Source organism: Phocoena sinus, chromosome 7 (assembly GCF_008692025.1).
Source record: "Phocoena sinus isolate mPhoSin1 chromosome 7, mPhoSin1.pri, whole genome shotgun sequence".
In the NCBI taxonomy this organism is placed as follows: Eukaryota; Metazoa; Chordata; class Mammalia; order Artiodactyla; family Phocoenidae; genus Phocoena; species Phocoena sinus.
Genome location: NC_045769.1, coordinates 16,596,306 through 16,613,931, shown reverse-complemented (window position 1 = coordinate 16,613,931; position 17,626 = coordinate 16,596,306). Strand labels below are relative to the sequence as shown.

The 17,626-nt window shown below is 42.0% G+C and overlaps 1 protein-coding gene across 4 annotated transcripts in view; it reads right to left on the bottom strand.

The window, feature by feature from the left end:
* The window catches only part of EPHA4 (EPH receptor A4), a 143,671-nt gene that overhangs the window by 63,601 nt on the left and 62,444 nt on the right, over positions 1-17,626 (bottom strand). For all 4 annotated transcript variants that reach the window (XR_004350709.1, XR_004350708.1, XM_032637332.1 and 1 more), the window contains one exon: positions 17,126-17,281. Coding sequence is in view for 2 of the 4 variants with exons in the window: in XM_032637332.1 (XP_032493223.1) it covers positions 17,126-17,281 (156 nt within the window). In the remaining 2 variants the exon portion in view is untranslated. The remainder of the gene's footprint in view (positions 1-17,125; positions 17,282-17,626) is intronic.

Genomic DNA, 17,626 nt, shown 5'->3' with positions numbered 1-17,626 from the left:
GCATCGACTGCCACTCTGAGACTTGAAACAACTCTATATCAAATGGGCTCCAAGCCTGACGTTCCATCTGAAGCGGCCAGGCTTTTTTTCTCATAACTTATCTAGTCTTAGTCTAATCATCTGAAAGATGGGTATACGAACGTGTTTCTAATTCCGAGGGCTGTTGCGGGACTCTGGTAAATTAATAGTTACACACCACTTCTGAAGATAAATGATGACTCCTCAGTACAATGCGCCACCAATATGGGATAAAAATAACCGCCCTGGATAGATGCGCCTCTTCGGTCTGACATGGCAGTTGAGAGTTAAGCTGTTTATGGGTAATTAAGTAGCAACTGGTTTAACCTGGTTGCAGAGATGTCGAAGGTACAGTTGTTGAGAAATCTCAACTCCAGGGCAGGGATTGTGCAAAGACTCCTAAGACCCCATGTCCTGTCCTTCAACTGACCAGGGCTGCACCAGGCTCTTCTTATGATACACATTTCCACTGACATCAAAGGTTTCCAAAATATGTCTGGTGGCAGTGGCTGTTTTGAAACAGAACTGATTGCAAACAACATAAATGGTTGGTTTAAAAATAGCAACGGTAAATAAGACCACAGACTCACGATGAACCATCTCGATTCTTGCTGTAGATTAGTCTCTATGCCAAGATGTTGTGACACAAACTGTCTTCAGGGAGAAGAATCAGGGTGAAACAGAAAAGGGGGAATTTTCCTAGTCTGAGTTGATTCCAAAGGTCTAAAAGATACCTGCTGCACTCTAGGAAAAAGTATTGACTCACTGCAACAATTGGAAGGTTCTCTCTTTTCTTTCCTCTTTCCCAATCGGGTGTTCCAAGAAAAGAGCCAAAGCAAGTTTCAGTGACAATCTGAGGCTTCTTGCTTATTGTTTCTATTCTACTTCTAATATATTTGTAATGACTGCTTTCAGGGAAATGTGTCCATGTTCCCCAGAAAAAGGAGGTTAACCGGAAGCCTGCATGAGGTCAGGAGAAGCTTTACCTAGTCAACCATAACGGAATATACTGTTCCAGACTAGCCATTGCCAGAGAATTGGAAGAGGTAACTTTTACGAATAAGGAGTCATATTCAGTATTTATTACTTAGTTCACAGTGATGAATGGCTAAAGGATTTTGGTAATAATATTGAATAAGGGTGATTCACTCTCCTTTTCTCTTTATACAACTTAATTGAAGCCTTTATTTATTTATTTATTTTTGCGGTACGAGGGCCTCTACACTGTTGTGGCCTCTCCCACAACAGTGATGTGGCCTCTCCTGGAGCACAGGCTCCGGACGCGCAGGCTCCGGGGTCATGGCTCACGGGCCCAGCCGCTCCGCGGCATCTGGGATCTTCCCGGACCAGGGCACGAACCCATGTCCCCTGCATCGGCAGGCGGACTCTCAACCACTGCGCCACCAGTGAAGCCCGAAGCCTTTATTTTAACAAGGTAAGCAGGACCTCCCAATCTCCCTGGGAGACTAATTACCGACCACCTCTCTCTCTTAGTGTTAAGACCTGGTCCCCATCCTGGGAACCTTAAAGGAAAGACATTGCTGTAAAATTTGTGTTAAAGGTAAGATTGCCCCCACAGAGGTCCTCAGAAAGGAAGCACAAATTTCCTTCTTGTTTAGATTCCAAATTTATATCTATGGTCCTTAGTAATGGAAAACAACAGGATTAAGTAAATGTTTTTTTGAATAAATGATTAGAGCTATTTGAAATCACAGACTCCTAGAGCCAGATAAGATGTTAAAGATCATTTGGCTAAATAGTCTTATTTTATAGATGAGGAAATTGAGAGCCAGAAAGCAGAGTTGACAATACTGAAAGTTCACGCAACCTAATTAGTGACAGAGTCCAACTAAAATCCCAAAGTACTGACTCCCACACTCTGGGGTTATTTCCACATTAAAGGTAAAATAACAACAAAATCAGTAGCTTCAGCCAAAGTTTGAGAGGTAAAGATAGGAAAAGGGAAGGTGTATCTTCAATCCTGTTCAAATTCTGTAGATGTTTCTTTCCATCATGTGAAATTGATTGCTAGTCTGCCGCTGAAGTTGACCACAGCTTGGTTCATAAAATGGGTCAAGCCACTGGTTCTTATTTTGCTGTGACTTTCAGGGTTAAATAAGAGTGACTCTCAAATCCATTAACCTCCTTGCCAAGGTTCCTAGTCCACTTTCACATGGGAAAATGTGACACAATGAATCAAGCACAGAAGCAAAAAGTCAGTAATTAGTATGTAGGACGGGGCATGGCAGTGTCTAAACAGAGAAGAAATGGAGCAGAAAACTAAATGGTCACAGGACTCAGAGATATAACGCTGCTACGTGAAAAAAAAATACAAAGATGCTGCAGGGTTTCAAAATGGAGGGCTGGCATGAAAACAAGACGTAGTGCGGAATAGCCTTCTTCCTTGGGTCAGTGATTCTTAAAGAATCTACCCTGGGGCAAATGCTCAACGGAAGACCTAGAACTAAGCAAGTTCAAGTTCAACGCTGCCTCCACGAATGGTTTGGTGACTTGTACTGCGTATGTGTTATGTTTTGTTGCCATAAGGAGTGATGGTTACGTGGGGGCACAGCAACAGCTTACACATTGGACTATAGCCAGAGAATTGAGGTGGGGGGAAGGAATAATAGAAGTGTGCACCTAGTAGATGATTATTTTGGCTTCTGCATAAACCTGGGAAAGCACACTTGCTTTATAAATTAAAATCACAATGGTGGTTGTATTGAGTTTTTCCTTTTCAAAGAAACTTTGCCAATTAAAAGATGGTAAACACATCAGGTGTGTTTCCACGTATAGGGAAGGGCCATCTCTTCCTCAGAAAAGAAAGTATCCTCTTCTCAAGAAAATGAAAAAAAAAGCATGGCCTTTAATACAGCCAAGTCAATCTGGGCCCAACGGGCATACTTAACTGCAGCATCTTAAAATAATTACCTGTAGAGAGGGCTAAAGAGAATAATACAGGCAACATGAGTAACACTGAGTTTTCTCAATAAACACAAGGCATCCAGAAGGAAAAAAACTTAACTCTTTTTTTTTAAAGTATTGAAACCCAGCAGGACTCTGTAGGGCCTTCCTGGGGACAGATCCCCATGGCCCCTCTCTCTTGTGTGTGGAAAAGCTTTAGCCTCCTAGGCCTTCCCCGAGTTCCAAAGAGCAAATTTAATCAGGGAAGTGAGAATATGCAGAAACAAAGGAAAACAGTCAAGCGAGACAAAATAATAATAGTTTAGCCATAAAACAAAGTCAAGGACCTTTAATTCCTCCTCAAGGGCTACAGTTAATATCCTGAACCATAACCTTGACTTGTTCTATAGATACGAAAACCCCCATCAGGTAAAAGAAGCTAACTGCATGCTGACACAAGCACTAGACCCCAGGCCCGTTGGAACCAGAAGGTCCATGACTGAGATCCCCGAAACATCACCCTGTTACCTCACCGTCAACCAATCAGAGAACTGAGCACGAGCAGATCACCTACCTTGAGACTCTCCCTCACACCGTATTTAGAAACCCTTCCCCGAGAGTCATCAGAGAGCTCAAAAGCATTAGCTGTCCATTCTCCTCACTTGGGGCCTGGCAATAAATGCTGTACTTTCCTTCACCACAACCTTGTGTCGGTAGGTTGGTTTTGCCGCAGGTCAGGTGAGCAGGCCCAAGCTTGGTTCAGTAATAGCATCGTATCTAGATACCTAGGAACAATTAAATTTCTGACAAATGCCTGCCTTTCTCATCAGATATATGCCCACCTCTAAATGTCTCCAATTTCAAATATGAGATTTATAACTAATAGGGATAAGCGTACCGTTTAACTTTCTAGTCTCCATATTGACAGCGTATGTACCAAGCATGCACCAACATCAGGTAGCTGCAGGTCACTGTGAATTATAGGGTTTTATGTCTTCCCAAACTGCCCACTACTAGCCTCAATGTAGGACTGGCAGTAATCCTGCTTATGAGATTATTCCATATTTCAGGGCATTATTTCTATTTCCTACTCTGTTTGGAACATGTAAAGGGGTCTTGCTAATCAGACACCCAGTACATATCTGTTTCTATCACAGTCTGTGTGCTCCTCAAGAGAAGAATTGATGTCTTCCTCATTTCCCAGTATCTCCTATGATTCCTAGTTCAGAGCAAGCTCAATAAACTTTTGAGGAGTCATGAATGGAAAACTAACAAGGTCCTCTAATGCATCTTCTGCCCTTCTACCTACAATGTTATTTTAAGCTGGTGAATTAATACAAGCTTCTCTGAGATAAGGCTGTACTAGCCAGCTTTTCACATACTGATTCATTACCATTAAGCCCTGTAAACGAGTATCTCGGAGTAGCTAGTTTAATTCAAGTTCTTCTTTTCTACATTTTAAAAATACTTTGGAACAAGTAGGGAGGGCTATGTATCATATAGAGGTGGGTTCTTCTGTTAGGAGGGACTGCGGAACCATTCAATCACTCAACAAATATTTATTGTGTCCAGTATTTGTCACCTGCTCTAGAGGAGGGAGGAAAAAGATATTCTGATTCATTTTGATACTCTCCTGGATAGTTGAAGGAAGGGGCAGGAAATCAAAGGGGCAAGGAAGAGACTAAAGGAAGTTAAATATGGACCATGTGAGCATCAGGAGGACGGAAGGGCAAGTACTCTTTCCTCTCGTTTTTCTAGCTCCGCAACCAGCCAGTATGGCTGGAAATTCAGAATGTGGGCTCCATCACTTGAAGTTTTGTTAATTTGGGATTGGTTATTACGACTTTTCTTCCTCCGTCTTGACTTCAGGGAATGATTTCTTCAGGCATGAAGCTCTGGAAAACTTTATCTCTGAAGATAGTTAATTTTAACGGCTTCATGGGCCTTTGCCTTATTAGCCTTTATAGAAGTATGGTTTTTCTTTAAATTTTACTTTTATGACCAAAATTAAGACATTTTAAAATACAAATCAATCAAATACTGAAGTATATTTAAGGGGATAATAAATATTCTTCCTTTACATTTTTGGTTTTATTTGTAAAACCTGCTTGATATCCACATATAAGCCTAAGGTTGTCTCTTCCTGCATCAAAGAATGGGGCTAGCATGCTAAACTATTTTAAAGTTCTCATGTTTAGAATGCCTTTCACATTTTTAACATAATTTAGTGGCATGGGTAATAGCTTAACTACTAGAACAAGAAGTCAAAGGCAATAACCCTTAACTTACTAATCCTTTAGAACAACATTCAACAAACCTCTGTAAAGGGTCAGATAGTCAATATTTTAGCCTTTATGGGCTATATGGTCTCTCTAGCAACTGTTCAACTCTGCATGGTACCTTGAAGGCAATCATAGACGATACCTAAACAAATGCATATGACTGTGTCCCAAGAAAATTTTATTTGCAAAAACAAGTGCAGCTGAATTTGACCCTCAGACCATAGTTTCCCAAGCCCTGCTACAGGGACTTTGATAGGAGCGAAGCACTCCCTTCCCATAAAGATGATGACTCGTAATTTTGCACATAATTCTAGGGACTTCAAGCATACTCTGAACTAATCTAGGGAGATCACACCCCTGATTTACACACTTATACAGGTCAGGTAACAACTCTGGCTTCTGAAGTCCAAGTTACACCTACTTTCTTTGATTAAGCAAGGAATAAAATACAGAAAATATTATGGCCTATGTTTTGGGTTTCTCATTGCTCTGACAGAAATGGCCTCTGCATTTCTTACCACCGTGGATAAATTTAATGAACATCCATTTGCTTCACGGGTGTGAAAGACTTTCTGTATCGCACAGCAGGTGCTGGTGGAAGGTGCTACAATGGGTAATTATTATTTTCTAGTGGGATGTCAACTTGCATTCAGTTGACAGGAGTTTGACAGTATGAAGTCCCCAAGAAACGGTAGCCAAATTACAGCAGAAGCAAAGGACTATCGCATCATATCCTGTTACATCATAAAAGAAATCTTGATCTTCCTTAACCTATCATGTGTTTTCCTCTGGGAAAAGACAAGCTTTCAGAAATGAACCACACACTATCTAGAGAAATTAAATGAATGTGACATTTAACAAGGGCAATATTCCAAGCATCAAAGAAAATTCCAGTAATTCCACAAATCATAATTCTTCCCTCCCATGTATTAGACTAAAGTGTAATTCCTGAGTAACTTAGAAAACATACTTGATGGCTTATGCCAGGATTTAAAGTAGCCCATTTAGGACAACCTGACGTTTTACAAATACACATGAAATCTGTAGGAGGCTTAATAAAATGGTTCAAAAAGGATCAGCCAACAGTAAATCCAAAGTCAAAAATACCTCCATTGTGAACTTGGGTGTCTGTTATAAACCACCCCATGGAAAGTCTAGGTCAGGATAATTGCACCTTATGTACCCCATTCCAAAGTCACAAGTCAGGTAAAATTCACTTCTTTATTCTTAGAGCAAGTAACTGAAATTTCAGCAAATGATGGAAACCTGCTTTGAGAAATGCATTTAAAAGTAGGTTCTGCCAAAGGGTTTAAATCTATATGGACGCAAGGTGAAATGTGCCACATAAACCTGAAATTTCTGTTACTTACAACAACTGAAGTGCCAGCAGACTCCAGGACCAAAGGGTAAAAATAAGTCAAGTTTAAAACTCACATTGTCAGTAAAACTTTAAACCTGCAACTCAAATTCTTTAGACTTGGTAGTTGTGCCTGGAATTGTCCCCTGGCTTCTTCAAGAGCAGCCCCCTCCCCGCCTCCCCCGCCCCCTGGGGGGATGTCTCAGCTCAAATCTCACCTGACCACTCTCAGCAAAGTGAAATTCTTCCCTTTGCTCTATTTTAACCCTGTCTCATGATCTTTGTTTTTTCTTTCTTGTGAGAATTTTACATTATCTTGTTTATTATGCCCATTAAAACAGAAGCTCTATGAGAACAGGAATCTTTTCTCTGGTTTGTGAGCATCTTCCAGCCCTTAGAAAAATGCCAAAGGTGTAGTAGATGTTTACTAAATGTCTGCTGAACAAGTGAATGAAGGATGATTCTTTAAGCCCAGTCCAGCTCACCACTCAGAAGCGTCACAGCCACAGCACTTCGGTATATCACATCGCAAAAGGCAAAGGTGATGGGGGAGGAAAAAACGGCAATTACATGCTAAAAGCTTTAAAAAAAAAAAGTCTGCAACCAGGGCTAGGAGATAGCTGCTAGGAAACCAAAGTAGCCAGGCTCAAGTATAAAGCAGCTTCCAAAGCTATCACACACTTCTAATACTTAGCTGATTTTTAATCACCATTTTAAAATTCAATGCCTGTGCCATGAAATTAATTCTGGATATGGAAGAAACATTCCCCCAGAGCATGGGCAGAAACATAATTCTTAAATGATCAATTTCTTGAAGCGCTACTGTCATGCTACTAAAATGCCGAGGCAACCAGGACAAGACAGAGCTTCCGAGGAAGAGGCACCTCGGGTCTTGAGTTCCATTTCGTAAGGCTTCATTAATCATGTACAACTTTTGGACTGTCAATAATACTTCAGTGCCTTAGCTGTAAACCCCTCTAACCCTTCAGATAAGCCTTTGTTAATCTCTCTCCAGCTGAAAGACAGGTTAGAAGGCAGAATAAACAGTTGGGGTGTGTAAGTTTTGACTCTGAAACAGAGCCCATGCAACCCCCCTGACAGTTATATACGTGTCACTACTAATTGCCTTCTCTCAGACTTTGCTGCTGTGGGTGAGTTTACACGAAGACTGCTGCTGGGACACCTCTTCCAAGATGTATGCACAGCGCATAACCTTTTATAGCGGCAGTTTATGTGTTTAACAACGAATAGAGTCAAAGCAGAACTGCCCATTATTAAAAAACAGAACCCTTCCAACACATCAATCACTTATTACCGTCACGAAAAATTCTTGGTTTCCTGTAGAGGTAACTCCTTGCTGAAAGTTTGCTACCACCTATTTTTTCGGTATATCTATTTTTCCTATTCTACACCCAGGAACCATCTGTCTTTTCTTTACTAGGTTAATTGCAGGTGGAGTTTCTTTATTTTAAGATGACTAGCTTATGGCTGAAGTGCTTTATACAGTTAACTCTCAGTTATCCGTGAAGAAGTTACAATATGAAAGACCACGAAAAGTAATTTTTTAAAGAAATTTCTAAGTATTTTGCTTTAGAATTAGCTAGCCTGTGAATTAATCTCTTGCAAAGTCCTTTTTCATCCTTTATCCCATTTAAGCCCCAGTATTTGTTGCCCCAAGCAATCTGATGACCCCAAACTAAGATATGAAAAGTGAAGCAACTCACCCAAATTCACACAGCCAGATATGTGTGAAGATAGGATCAGAAAGCCTGATTCAAAGGCTAAAATGACCCCCTTCCCAGAGATACGGACAATTCAAAGGAAAAATGAAGCATATCTACGAATTCTTTGTGGACCCAGCTGGAGTGTTCTCACATTTCTCCTGGCTGCCCTGCCCTTCAGGCTGAAGTTCGCTGGCATTACCTCCCCGATGGTGCTCTGTCCTCTCTGCCTGGTTCCTACATTCCACTCAAGAGTAGGAGTTTTTGTTAAAGATGCTTTCCTGGGTGGAAGGTCATGGGAGGGTGGGGGGCAATTCTATCTATGCAACAGGCCTCTCCCCTCAGTCCATCTTCTGCCGAGCTGTAGACGGCATGTAGAGCAAGAGTCAGCCATGACAGGAAAATCAAAATGCTGATAGCAGAGAAGGCATCCACTTCTCACCCCAGGGGATCTCAGGAAAGTGTCTAATTGACCTTGTTTCACAGAAGCATGCTGTGCACAGCCACTGTAGGACTTCCAGGAGTCGTGTCAAAAGTGCTATCCAGAGATGACGGGGCTCGGGTGATAACAAGCCATCCTTAATTATTCATGGTGGTGGAAAAATTGTAATAACCTGGCTAAATGACGCTGGCAGAAGAGTCAAGTCTTTCACTTGGGCACACATTCGTGTTCCTCAAACATATGCATTTTTCGGCCGAATCCACATTGTACTATTAATCCCGATAAAATGTCCACATTGGACTGCTTATCTACATAAAGCTAGAATAAGGTTGGAGGACAATGCTGAGGCCAAAGTAGCATTTTTGAAAAATAACTCAACGAGCTGATATCTGATCTTTATTGAATACCTTAGAACTTTTAAAATTTTACCAAATGGCAAGTGATCAGCCTGGGGTCTGTCTAGTGCTTTCCATTAAGCACACTTGATGCTTTTTTCCCCTTATATCCTTAACGGTCTTTAGACCAGAATCACGCACTGGGGTTCTTTAGAGGTAATTGTTTCTATTCACAGTCAAAAGGCTGAAAGATAACTTAAAAGGAAGAAACAAGGATGTGGTTTACTCACTAACTGATGTCAGACCTTGAACTAGAGATCTAACTAAAGATGCAGCCTAAAAATGGAATGGGTGGAAGGCTGCGTCTGAATCATGAAAATGGCTTTGGTTGTTTTGATCAGTTTTCATGGTCCAGAGGACAGGCACATTTGGTGGCCTATCAGCTGGCTTAACAGGCAGTGGGACCGTATGTTCTGCCTTAAAAACTACGTCACAGGATCTGGAAAAGGGGGAGTTGGTGTCTTAATTGACTTTTTGTCCTATGGAATGCAGTATGAAACTACACTCTAATATTGCAAATTTTATAAATCACATGAAATAACCAAACTTAGATTCAAGAATTTTCATAAAAGTATGTTCTCAAAAAAGGATTGATAACATAGACAATAAAATGTGAAGTGGTTAGGGATCAACCAATGGATCTTCTGAAACACTTTCGTGAACAAAACTTTAGGAATCTTTGGCCTTTAGTCTCACTCTTCCACTAACTAGTCTGTCACCAGAGCCAATTACACTCTCATTGATCAATTGCACAGAACGTCCTTCCTTCCATCATTATATTATTCGTTACTTGCAGTTCCAAAGCAAAAAGAAATATGCTTTTGGGTGGGGAAGAAACGTAGTGTACTTGAAACCGATAGCTACCTTTTATCCTGTGGTTTATAACATCAAAGTCTCCTGTTAGACATCCCTTCCAAAATCCCTTAGCTGGACTGTTAAGCATGTAAGTCTTTGGGGCAGAGATGAACATCAGTGGAACCTTCAAGGGCTTGTTGAAAAATGGATATGAGATTTCCAAAATTAAAGCACTTAAAAAATGAAAAAAGGGCTTTCCTGGTGTCACAGTGGTTGAGAGTCCGCCTGCCGATGCAGGGGACGCGGGTTCGTGCCCCGGTCCGGGAGGATCCCACATGCCGCGGAGCGGCTGGGCCCGTGAGCCATGGCCGCTGAGCCTGTGCGTCCGGAGCCTGTGCTCCGCAACGGGGAAAGGCCACAATGGTGAGAGGCCTGCGTACCGCGGAAAAAAAAAAAAAAAAGAAAAAGAAAAAAGTCTCTCTCTTCTCCTGACCTTGGAAACAAGTAAGGACGATGTTATTTTAATTTGCATTCAAATGTTAACAATGCAGTCACACAGCACCACTGGGATCCACATAGGGTTTCCACTGAAGATTGCTCATCATTTCATTATGGTTCATTATGTGGATAACTGTCAGAAAGCATTAGAAGGGAGGGCTTTGAGTAATAGAACTGAAATGGTAATTTTAAAACAATACATTTTCTAGAGGAAATACAGTGGTGCGATAAATTCAATTAGAAAAGGCAAATGTAAAGACAAAGTAAGTGATGCTTTGCTGTTTGGAGCTACGCTGTTTCAATTTCTTGATAACCTAAACCTGCAGAAAGCTTTCCTCAAATCAGGACCTTTCGTCATAGATCTTGGTAAATTTGCCCTCATTAGCACTGAGCTCCTCCAGTACAAATTGTCTTAAAAGCTGCAATTTTGGAATATTTTAGGCCACATCTAAGTATCAATCAATCATTCTTTGTTTGTTTGGCATAACTGACTGAATTATTCAAGGCCGTTTACTTACAGACAGATTCGTGAAGGCCCTTCAAGTTGGCAATCTAAAATAATAATCTCTTATTTACAGAGTGCCCCCAATCACGAGGCTCTAATAAGTTTCATCAAACAAGTTAAACAAAGAGGACCCAACAGCACAAGGACAGACTTCCAATTGAAAAGTACAGAGTACCGTAATGGTGCTCAGAAGTAGAAGAGGCAAAATAACAAATCAGTTATTTCTTTCCAAAGCCAGTTTGCTTTTTCACAAGGCATTTTTTCCAGTACATTTTGAAACACAATGAAGGATTGGAAAGTTACCTTAAATGTAATACTGGTTCTTTCTTCCAAAGGGGGAAAAGAACACCGACTAGAATCATTGAACGAGCAACTGAATGACTAAGGCATCAAGGTCTCCCAGCACTGCTGATCACCAGACTACGTTCCCCGACTACAAGGGAAGGGGAAAGAGATCTGGAGGAGAAGGGTTGGTGATCATCAGAGTTAAAGGACATTGATTTCATTGATAAAAGTCACACTGACTGGTCGGAATGGCCATCACTAAAATGTCTACAAATAATAAATGCTGGAGCGGGTGTGGCGAAAAAAGAACCCTCCTACACTGTTGGGGGAAATGTAAATTGGTGAAGCCACTATGGAGAAAAGTACGGGGGCTCCTTAAAAAACTAAAAATAGAGTTCCTGTATGATGCAGCAATCCCACTCCTGGGCATATATCCAGAAAGGACGAAATCTCTAAGTCATAAAGATATGTGCTCCCCACGTTCACAGCAGCACTATTCACAGTAGCCAAGATATGGAAGAAACATAAACGTCCATCCATAGAGGAATGGATAAAGAAGATGTGGTACATATATTCAGTGGAATATTACTCAGCCATAAAAAAGACTGAAATGCTATTTGTAGCAACATGGATGGACCTAGAGATTATCATACTAAGTGAAGTAAGTCAGAGAAAGACAAACATCATGTAATATCACTTCTATGTGGAATCTTAAAAAAATGATAACAAATGAACTTATTTACAACACAGAAATAGACTCACAGACATCGAAAACAAACTTATGTTTACCAAAGGGCAAAGGAGGGGAGAGGGATAAATTGGGAATTTGGGATTAACAGATACACACTACTATACATAAAATAGATAAACAGGGACCTACTGTAGAGCACAGGAAACTATATTCAATATCTCGTAATAACCTCTAACGGAAAAGAATCTGAAAAGGAATACACACACACACACACACAAATATATATATAACTGAATCACTTTGCTGCACACCTAAAACACTGTAAATCAACGATACTCCATTTTTTTAAAATCACATTGAAATTTCTTTTAAGAAATGGCTCATGAAAGCAAAATCCCTTCATCAGCTTAGATGGCATCCTTGTACGTATGGAGGCCTGCGTGTCTGCCTTGCTGGCAACGTCTCCAAAAACCCTGTTGACTTTCTTGACTGATGTCTGTGCCTAAAGGGAACACTGACATTTCCACTCTTTGGCTGTAACCTAGTAACATAGTAGAGATTCCACAGTGCCTGTGTTTGATTATGCAACACCAAACCAGGGTGGATTTTCTTCATCTGGGAGACAAATGAAGTACTCGATTTCCATTAAGGGAGAATGTTCAGAACCCTTGAAATCTCTCTCTAGAGTCATCAATGAGCTGAAGAAATGGCCTGGAAGTGACAAGGACAGAAGAGAGGGTCTCCTATCACATGCGATCCATCAGGGAGGCTCTAAATTCCTACTGGCTAAAGGTGGTCCACAGACCAGCAGCAACTGGGGACTTGTTAAAAATGCAGAACGTCAAGCCTGACATCTCCTACCAATCCCTAGGTGTCTTTCGCGTGATTCTACGCACACTCACATTTAAGAAGCGTTGTCCTTACTCCATTCTAACAGGTACAGATTATTTTCTTGAAAATGTTCACGATGCCTCCATTGAAAACTGCCTATCTTACTCACAGCCATTTATGCTAACCTAACCTAACCAGAAGCTCCATCCAAAGTCCTCCTAGAGATAAAGTTTATTCTCCATTAAATTCTCTGACGTTCTCCAGCAATGTCGACGGTGTGAAGAACTTCTTAGGTGTTTCCTTCTAAATTAGCCAGTGCTGCTTGTATTCCGGGTCTAATCGTTCTCCAAGTGAACAAAAACCTGATTTTACAAGCCAGTGGAGCAGAGTCTCTCTTTGGCCAGAAGAATGAGTCTCAGAGAGTGTGTTTTATTTCTTCATTAGTGTGCCGTCACAGTGAGCGATCACTAAACTCAGGGCTGCGTAAGAATGTTGGGGTTAAAGACAGCATAATGAACAAAGAAGTCCCTGATTCGCATGGCTGTCAGCACAAGGGGATTGGGTTTGTCACCTGGCTTAACCAACTGGGAAGAACTGATTAGAGGCTGGAATCACTTTGAAAGGATCCCTGATGTTTATGTTCCTTTCCATCCCCACATCTTGTCAGGAGAAGCCGATAAAGCTGGGGGTGGGGCGAGGGGGGAAGGGCTTCATTTTCTGGGTTATTTGATCAAGGGGTTCTCTGAGAAACTCCCACTGTCTTCTCTATTGAAAAATCTACCACTGCACTGTCCAATGGAACTTTCTGTGATCACAGAAATAGTCTATAGCAGTGCTGTTCAGTATGGTCACCACTAGCCACATGTGGCTATTGAGCCCTGAAATGTGGCCATTAAAACAGTCACGTGTGCCTCGTGGCTACCGTCTTGGACAATGCAGGTCCACTGTATTCACCAGGATGGAAGAAATCTAGAAGGAGGGCCGTAGACTAGAATAGATTCTAATTCTTCTGTTTAATTTACTAGTCTATCTGTTAGCAAAATATGGTCACCTCCCAGATTACCCCTATCTCAAAGACGTCTTAAAGAGTCTTGTGTAGTTAATATTTATTAAATTAAAAAATAAAACTTAAAAATTCAACTCTGTAGAGAAGTGGTCTCAACCTTGTCTGTACAGTAGAATTATGGGGGCAACTTTTGAAAATACTGATGCCTCAGTCCTACCCCCAGAGCTTCTGGAGTACAGTACAGACATTGGTAATTTAATCATGTAGTCAAGTGAGACAATCCCTTTAGAGGGGCAGTGAGATGCACTGGCTGTCTGCTGTGGAGGTCATTTGGGGAAGGAAGTGACCAGCTGGGGATAAAAGAAGAGAACAAACATTCGTTATATCCCTACCATGTGCCAGACCTTTGCAAATATCTTCTTGTTTAATTCTTCTTCTTCTTCTTTTTTTAATATTTATTTATTTATTTGGCTGCTCTGGGTCTTAGTTGCAGCACGCAGGATCTTCATTGCCACGTGTGGGATCTTTAATTGAGGCATGTGGGCTCTTTTAGTTGCAGCATGCAGGATCTAGTTCCCTGACCAGGGATCGAACCCAGACCTCCTACACTGGGAGCACGGAGCCTTAACCACTGGCCCACCAGGGAAGTCCCTTCTTGTTTAATTCTTAAAACCACCTCACAGGTAGATAGTGAGAATCCCATTCTATAGGTCAATAAACTGAGGCTTGGAGAGATTAAATAGCCTCTCAAGTGTGTGGTATTAACACCAGCACTGTGTTTCCTCTTAACTCAGAGTCGGAGAGATACAATAAATGCAATGATCTTGTTAGGAGCGTGTTAAGGATCACATATTGCTTTGGTATTTTCATGGGTCTCTTATCAATGACACAAAAAGCCACCTCTCTTACATGGTTGAAAACAATCTCTGAAAAATGCAAAAGTTACTTTCATGTTAAACTTTCAGGTCTAACCACAGGCTAAAATCAATATTTTCTTTCTCTCATTTGCGTAGTCAGGGTAAAGCTAATAATTTACTCCTGCAGAAACATACAACTCCAAGGGTTCAGAAACCACTTTTACACATATGGTAAACATACCAGTAACTCAGGCATGTGGCAACCTTTGGGGTCTCCCTAAGCTCCCACATAGCAAACTGCAGGAATTAAGTGATTGGCCCATGGCCCCCTAGAATGCTAGATAACAGATCAGAATCATAAGACTAAAAAGACCTGGGAGAAAAAGCCAGGTTGTCTTGCCATCAGAGGTGAATTTTATGAGGTTCACAATCAAGCCCCAGCCTGGAGAAGACTTATCTGTGTGGAACGTAGGTGCTGGACTGCATGATGCAAATTGAGGGCAATTATCACACTGACGTCCCACTATATTTCCCTTTGAGCTTGCTATTATGCCCTAAAATCTCAACTGGAGAAATGTTGGTAGTGGGTGTGGACAGAGGAGGAGAATTTATTATTAAACTAATTGCACACAATGGAACATAAGAGAAGAATATTTAGATTGGAAACGAAACAGGCTGAACTTGAGCATATCAAATATACGTGGCATCCAGAGAAAGTACTTAGTCTATGGAAGGAACAGAAAAAGAAGATGAGGAAATCTTCGTCCAGTTATGTTTACAACTAAGCCTGGCCCTAATGTACTCCTTCCCTCTGAAGAGGGCAGGAGCGCCTCCCAATAAACAGACACCGTGCGAGTCTTCTCGTCTTGCGGCACCATCACCAGCTGGGGTGTAGTCCTGGTCACGACCCCTAACATCTCTGAGCTAGCAGTTACCTCATCTCTAAAATAAAGATAATGTCTATCTCGTAGATTGTTATCATATGAGCCCTATGATAAAGTTAATCAAAAGTGCCTAATGCATTACCCGGGTATAATGATAAAATGGTTGTTGTAGTTATTATGACAATAATTATTATCCTCTCTGGTTATGAAATGAACTCCGGAGGGTACAGCAATTTCAGTACAAATTTGGGATGGCCCTGAAGTTTCTCCGCTCACTCCTTTTTTTTGTTGTTGTTTTGCTTTTTGTTTTTGTTTTTGCGGTACGCGGCCCTCTCGCTGTTGTGGCCTCTCCCGTTGCGGAGCACAGGCTCCGGACGCGCAGGCTCAGCAGCCATGGCTCACGGGCCCAGCCGCTCCGCGGCATGTCGGATCTTCCCGGACCGGGGCACGAACCCGCGTCCCCTGCATCGGCAGGCGGACTCTCAACCACTGCGCCACCAGGGAAGCCCTCTCCGCTCACTCCTTTTAAAGGTGGTCTTTGACTGGGCTAGACAATGGCCCCCCAGCTGACCCAACTGACTCCAAACCAGAAAAACAACCCGCTATCTGCAGTGATGTTTACAGGCCAGCCAAGATGGAATGTACAGTAGTTAAGGAACAAAATAATGCAAGTCCTAATGACAGTAAAAGCTAACATCTGTCAAGTAGCATGATTTTATGCATTTTACATAGTATGTAAATAACATGAGTGTACTGAGTAGCAACAACCATGAGGGAGGTACTATTACCAGACCATTCTACAGATGAGGAGACTGAAACTTCAAAGGCTAAATAGTCATTTGGGTACTAAATGGTGGGCTGCGAGACAAAGCCAAAACCCGTGGAAAGCCCCTGCGCCTGGCCACTCAGCTCTGTCCCTCCAAACACAGTCTCAGTCAATGAGAACACAGGGGTAGAATACCCGGGCCCACCACTCCCTGCTCTGGTCAAGGTCATAGCCACTGCAGGGTCTATGAATCCCAGAGTATGCATGAAAGGAATGTCAACCCCCGGAAACACTGTCCATGTAAAGTGTGAGAAAGGAGTTGTCTATTCCCCTGCATACCGAGGTGCCAACCCCATCCATTCCTTAACCCAGCATGTGTTCAGTGCCTATCATTAAACAAGCATTTATTAGGATCCGGGTCTAAATGTTATGAACACAAAACTCTGAGGAAAGAAGGAAGAAGGGTAATGACATTGCAAGCTATGACATCCGTGCACAGAACTGAAACCACTTACCCACATGTGATCCCATCCTATACCTGTTTCCCTTGCAGCTGTCACTCTTCCCCAGGAGTCCTAGATGAAACGGTAAAGCCGTTTATAAATTCCAGTCTCAGCTCTAATTACACTGTGTCAGACAACCCCTGAATGTTCAATCTCCGCTCCACCAAGTCGTCTGCTGGCAGCTGCGCATCTTGAAGGCGACAAACTCAGTGAGAAAGAGCCTTTCTTTTCCTAAGGATTGTCCCTGCTCTGACTGAGAAAAGATGCATGTTTCATTTCATTTGACCCCTGCATGGTTATCCTGGGAGAAGGCCTAGCAGTGCCCTGCTAGGTGGAAATGAAAGTTGTTGGCATCTAAGAAACGGGAGATGAGCGTACAACTTACGGGTGCAGGGCATGGAGGCAGCATCGCTGTCGGCTCTGAAAAAGCCTCGGTCACAGGTGCACGATGTGGCCCCTTCCCAGACAGAATAGCTGTGTGGTGGACACTTGGCACAGCTGGCATCCGTGGACAGGGCCTTGTAATATCCAATTTTGCAAGCTAAAGGAAAGCAGAAAAAAAATCAACATAAACCCCTGATAACATAGCAAAGCGAAATGTTACCTCCTTGATTCAGAAGGAAGAGACATTTTTGCTAATCACTAGTGAGCACCTGGCTTGAGATGCAGGTAAAACAACCCATAACATTTGTTGATAACAGTCACTCTTTAAGAGCCATTAACATTACGGTCAGGTGGCAAAGCCCTGTGGAAAAAAATTTCTTAAAACCGGTTGTGTCAATAAAAGCACAGCTAAAGTTTACCCAGCGCTTCCTACATGCTTATATGTATGATGCCGTTTGATCCTTACGGCGCCCCCTTTCCACAGGCACTGTTACTAATCTTA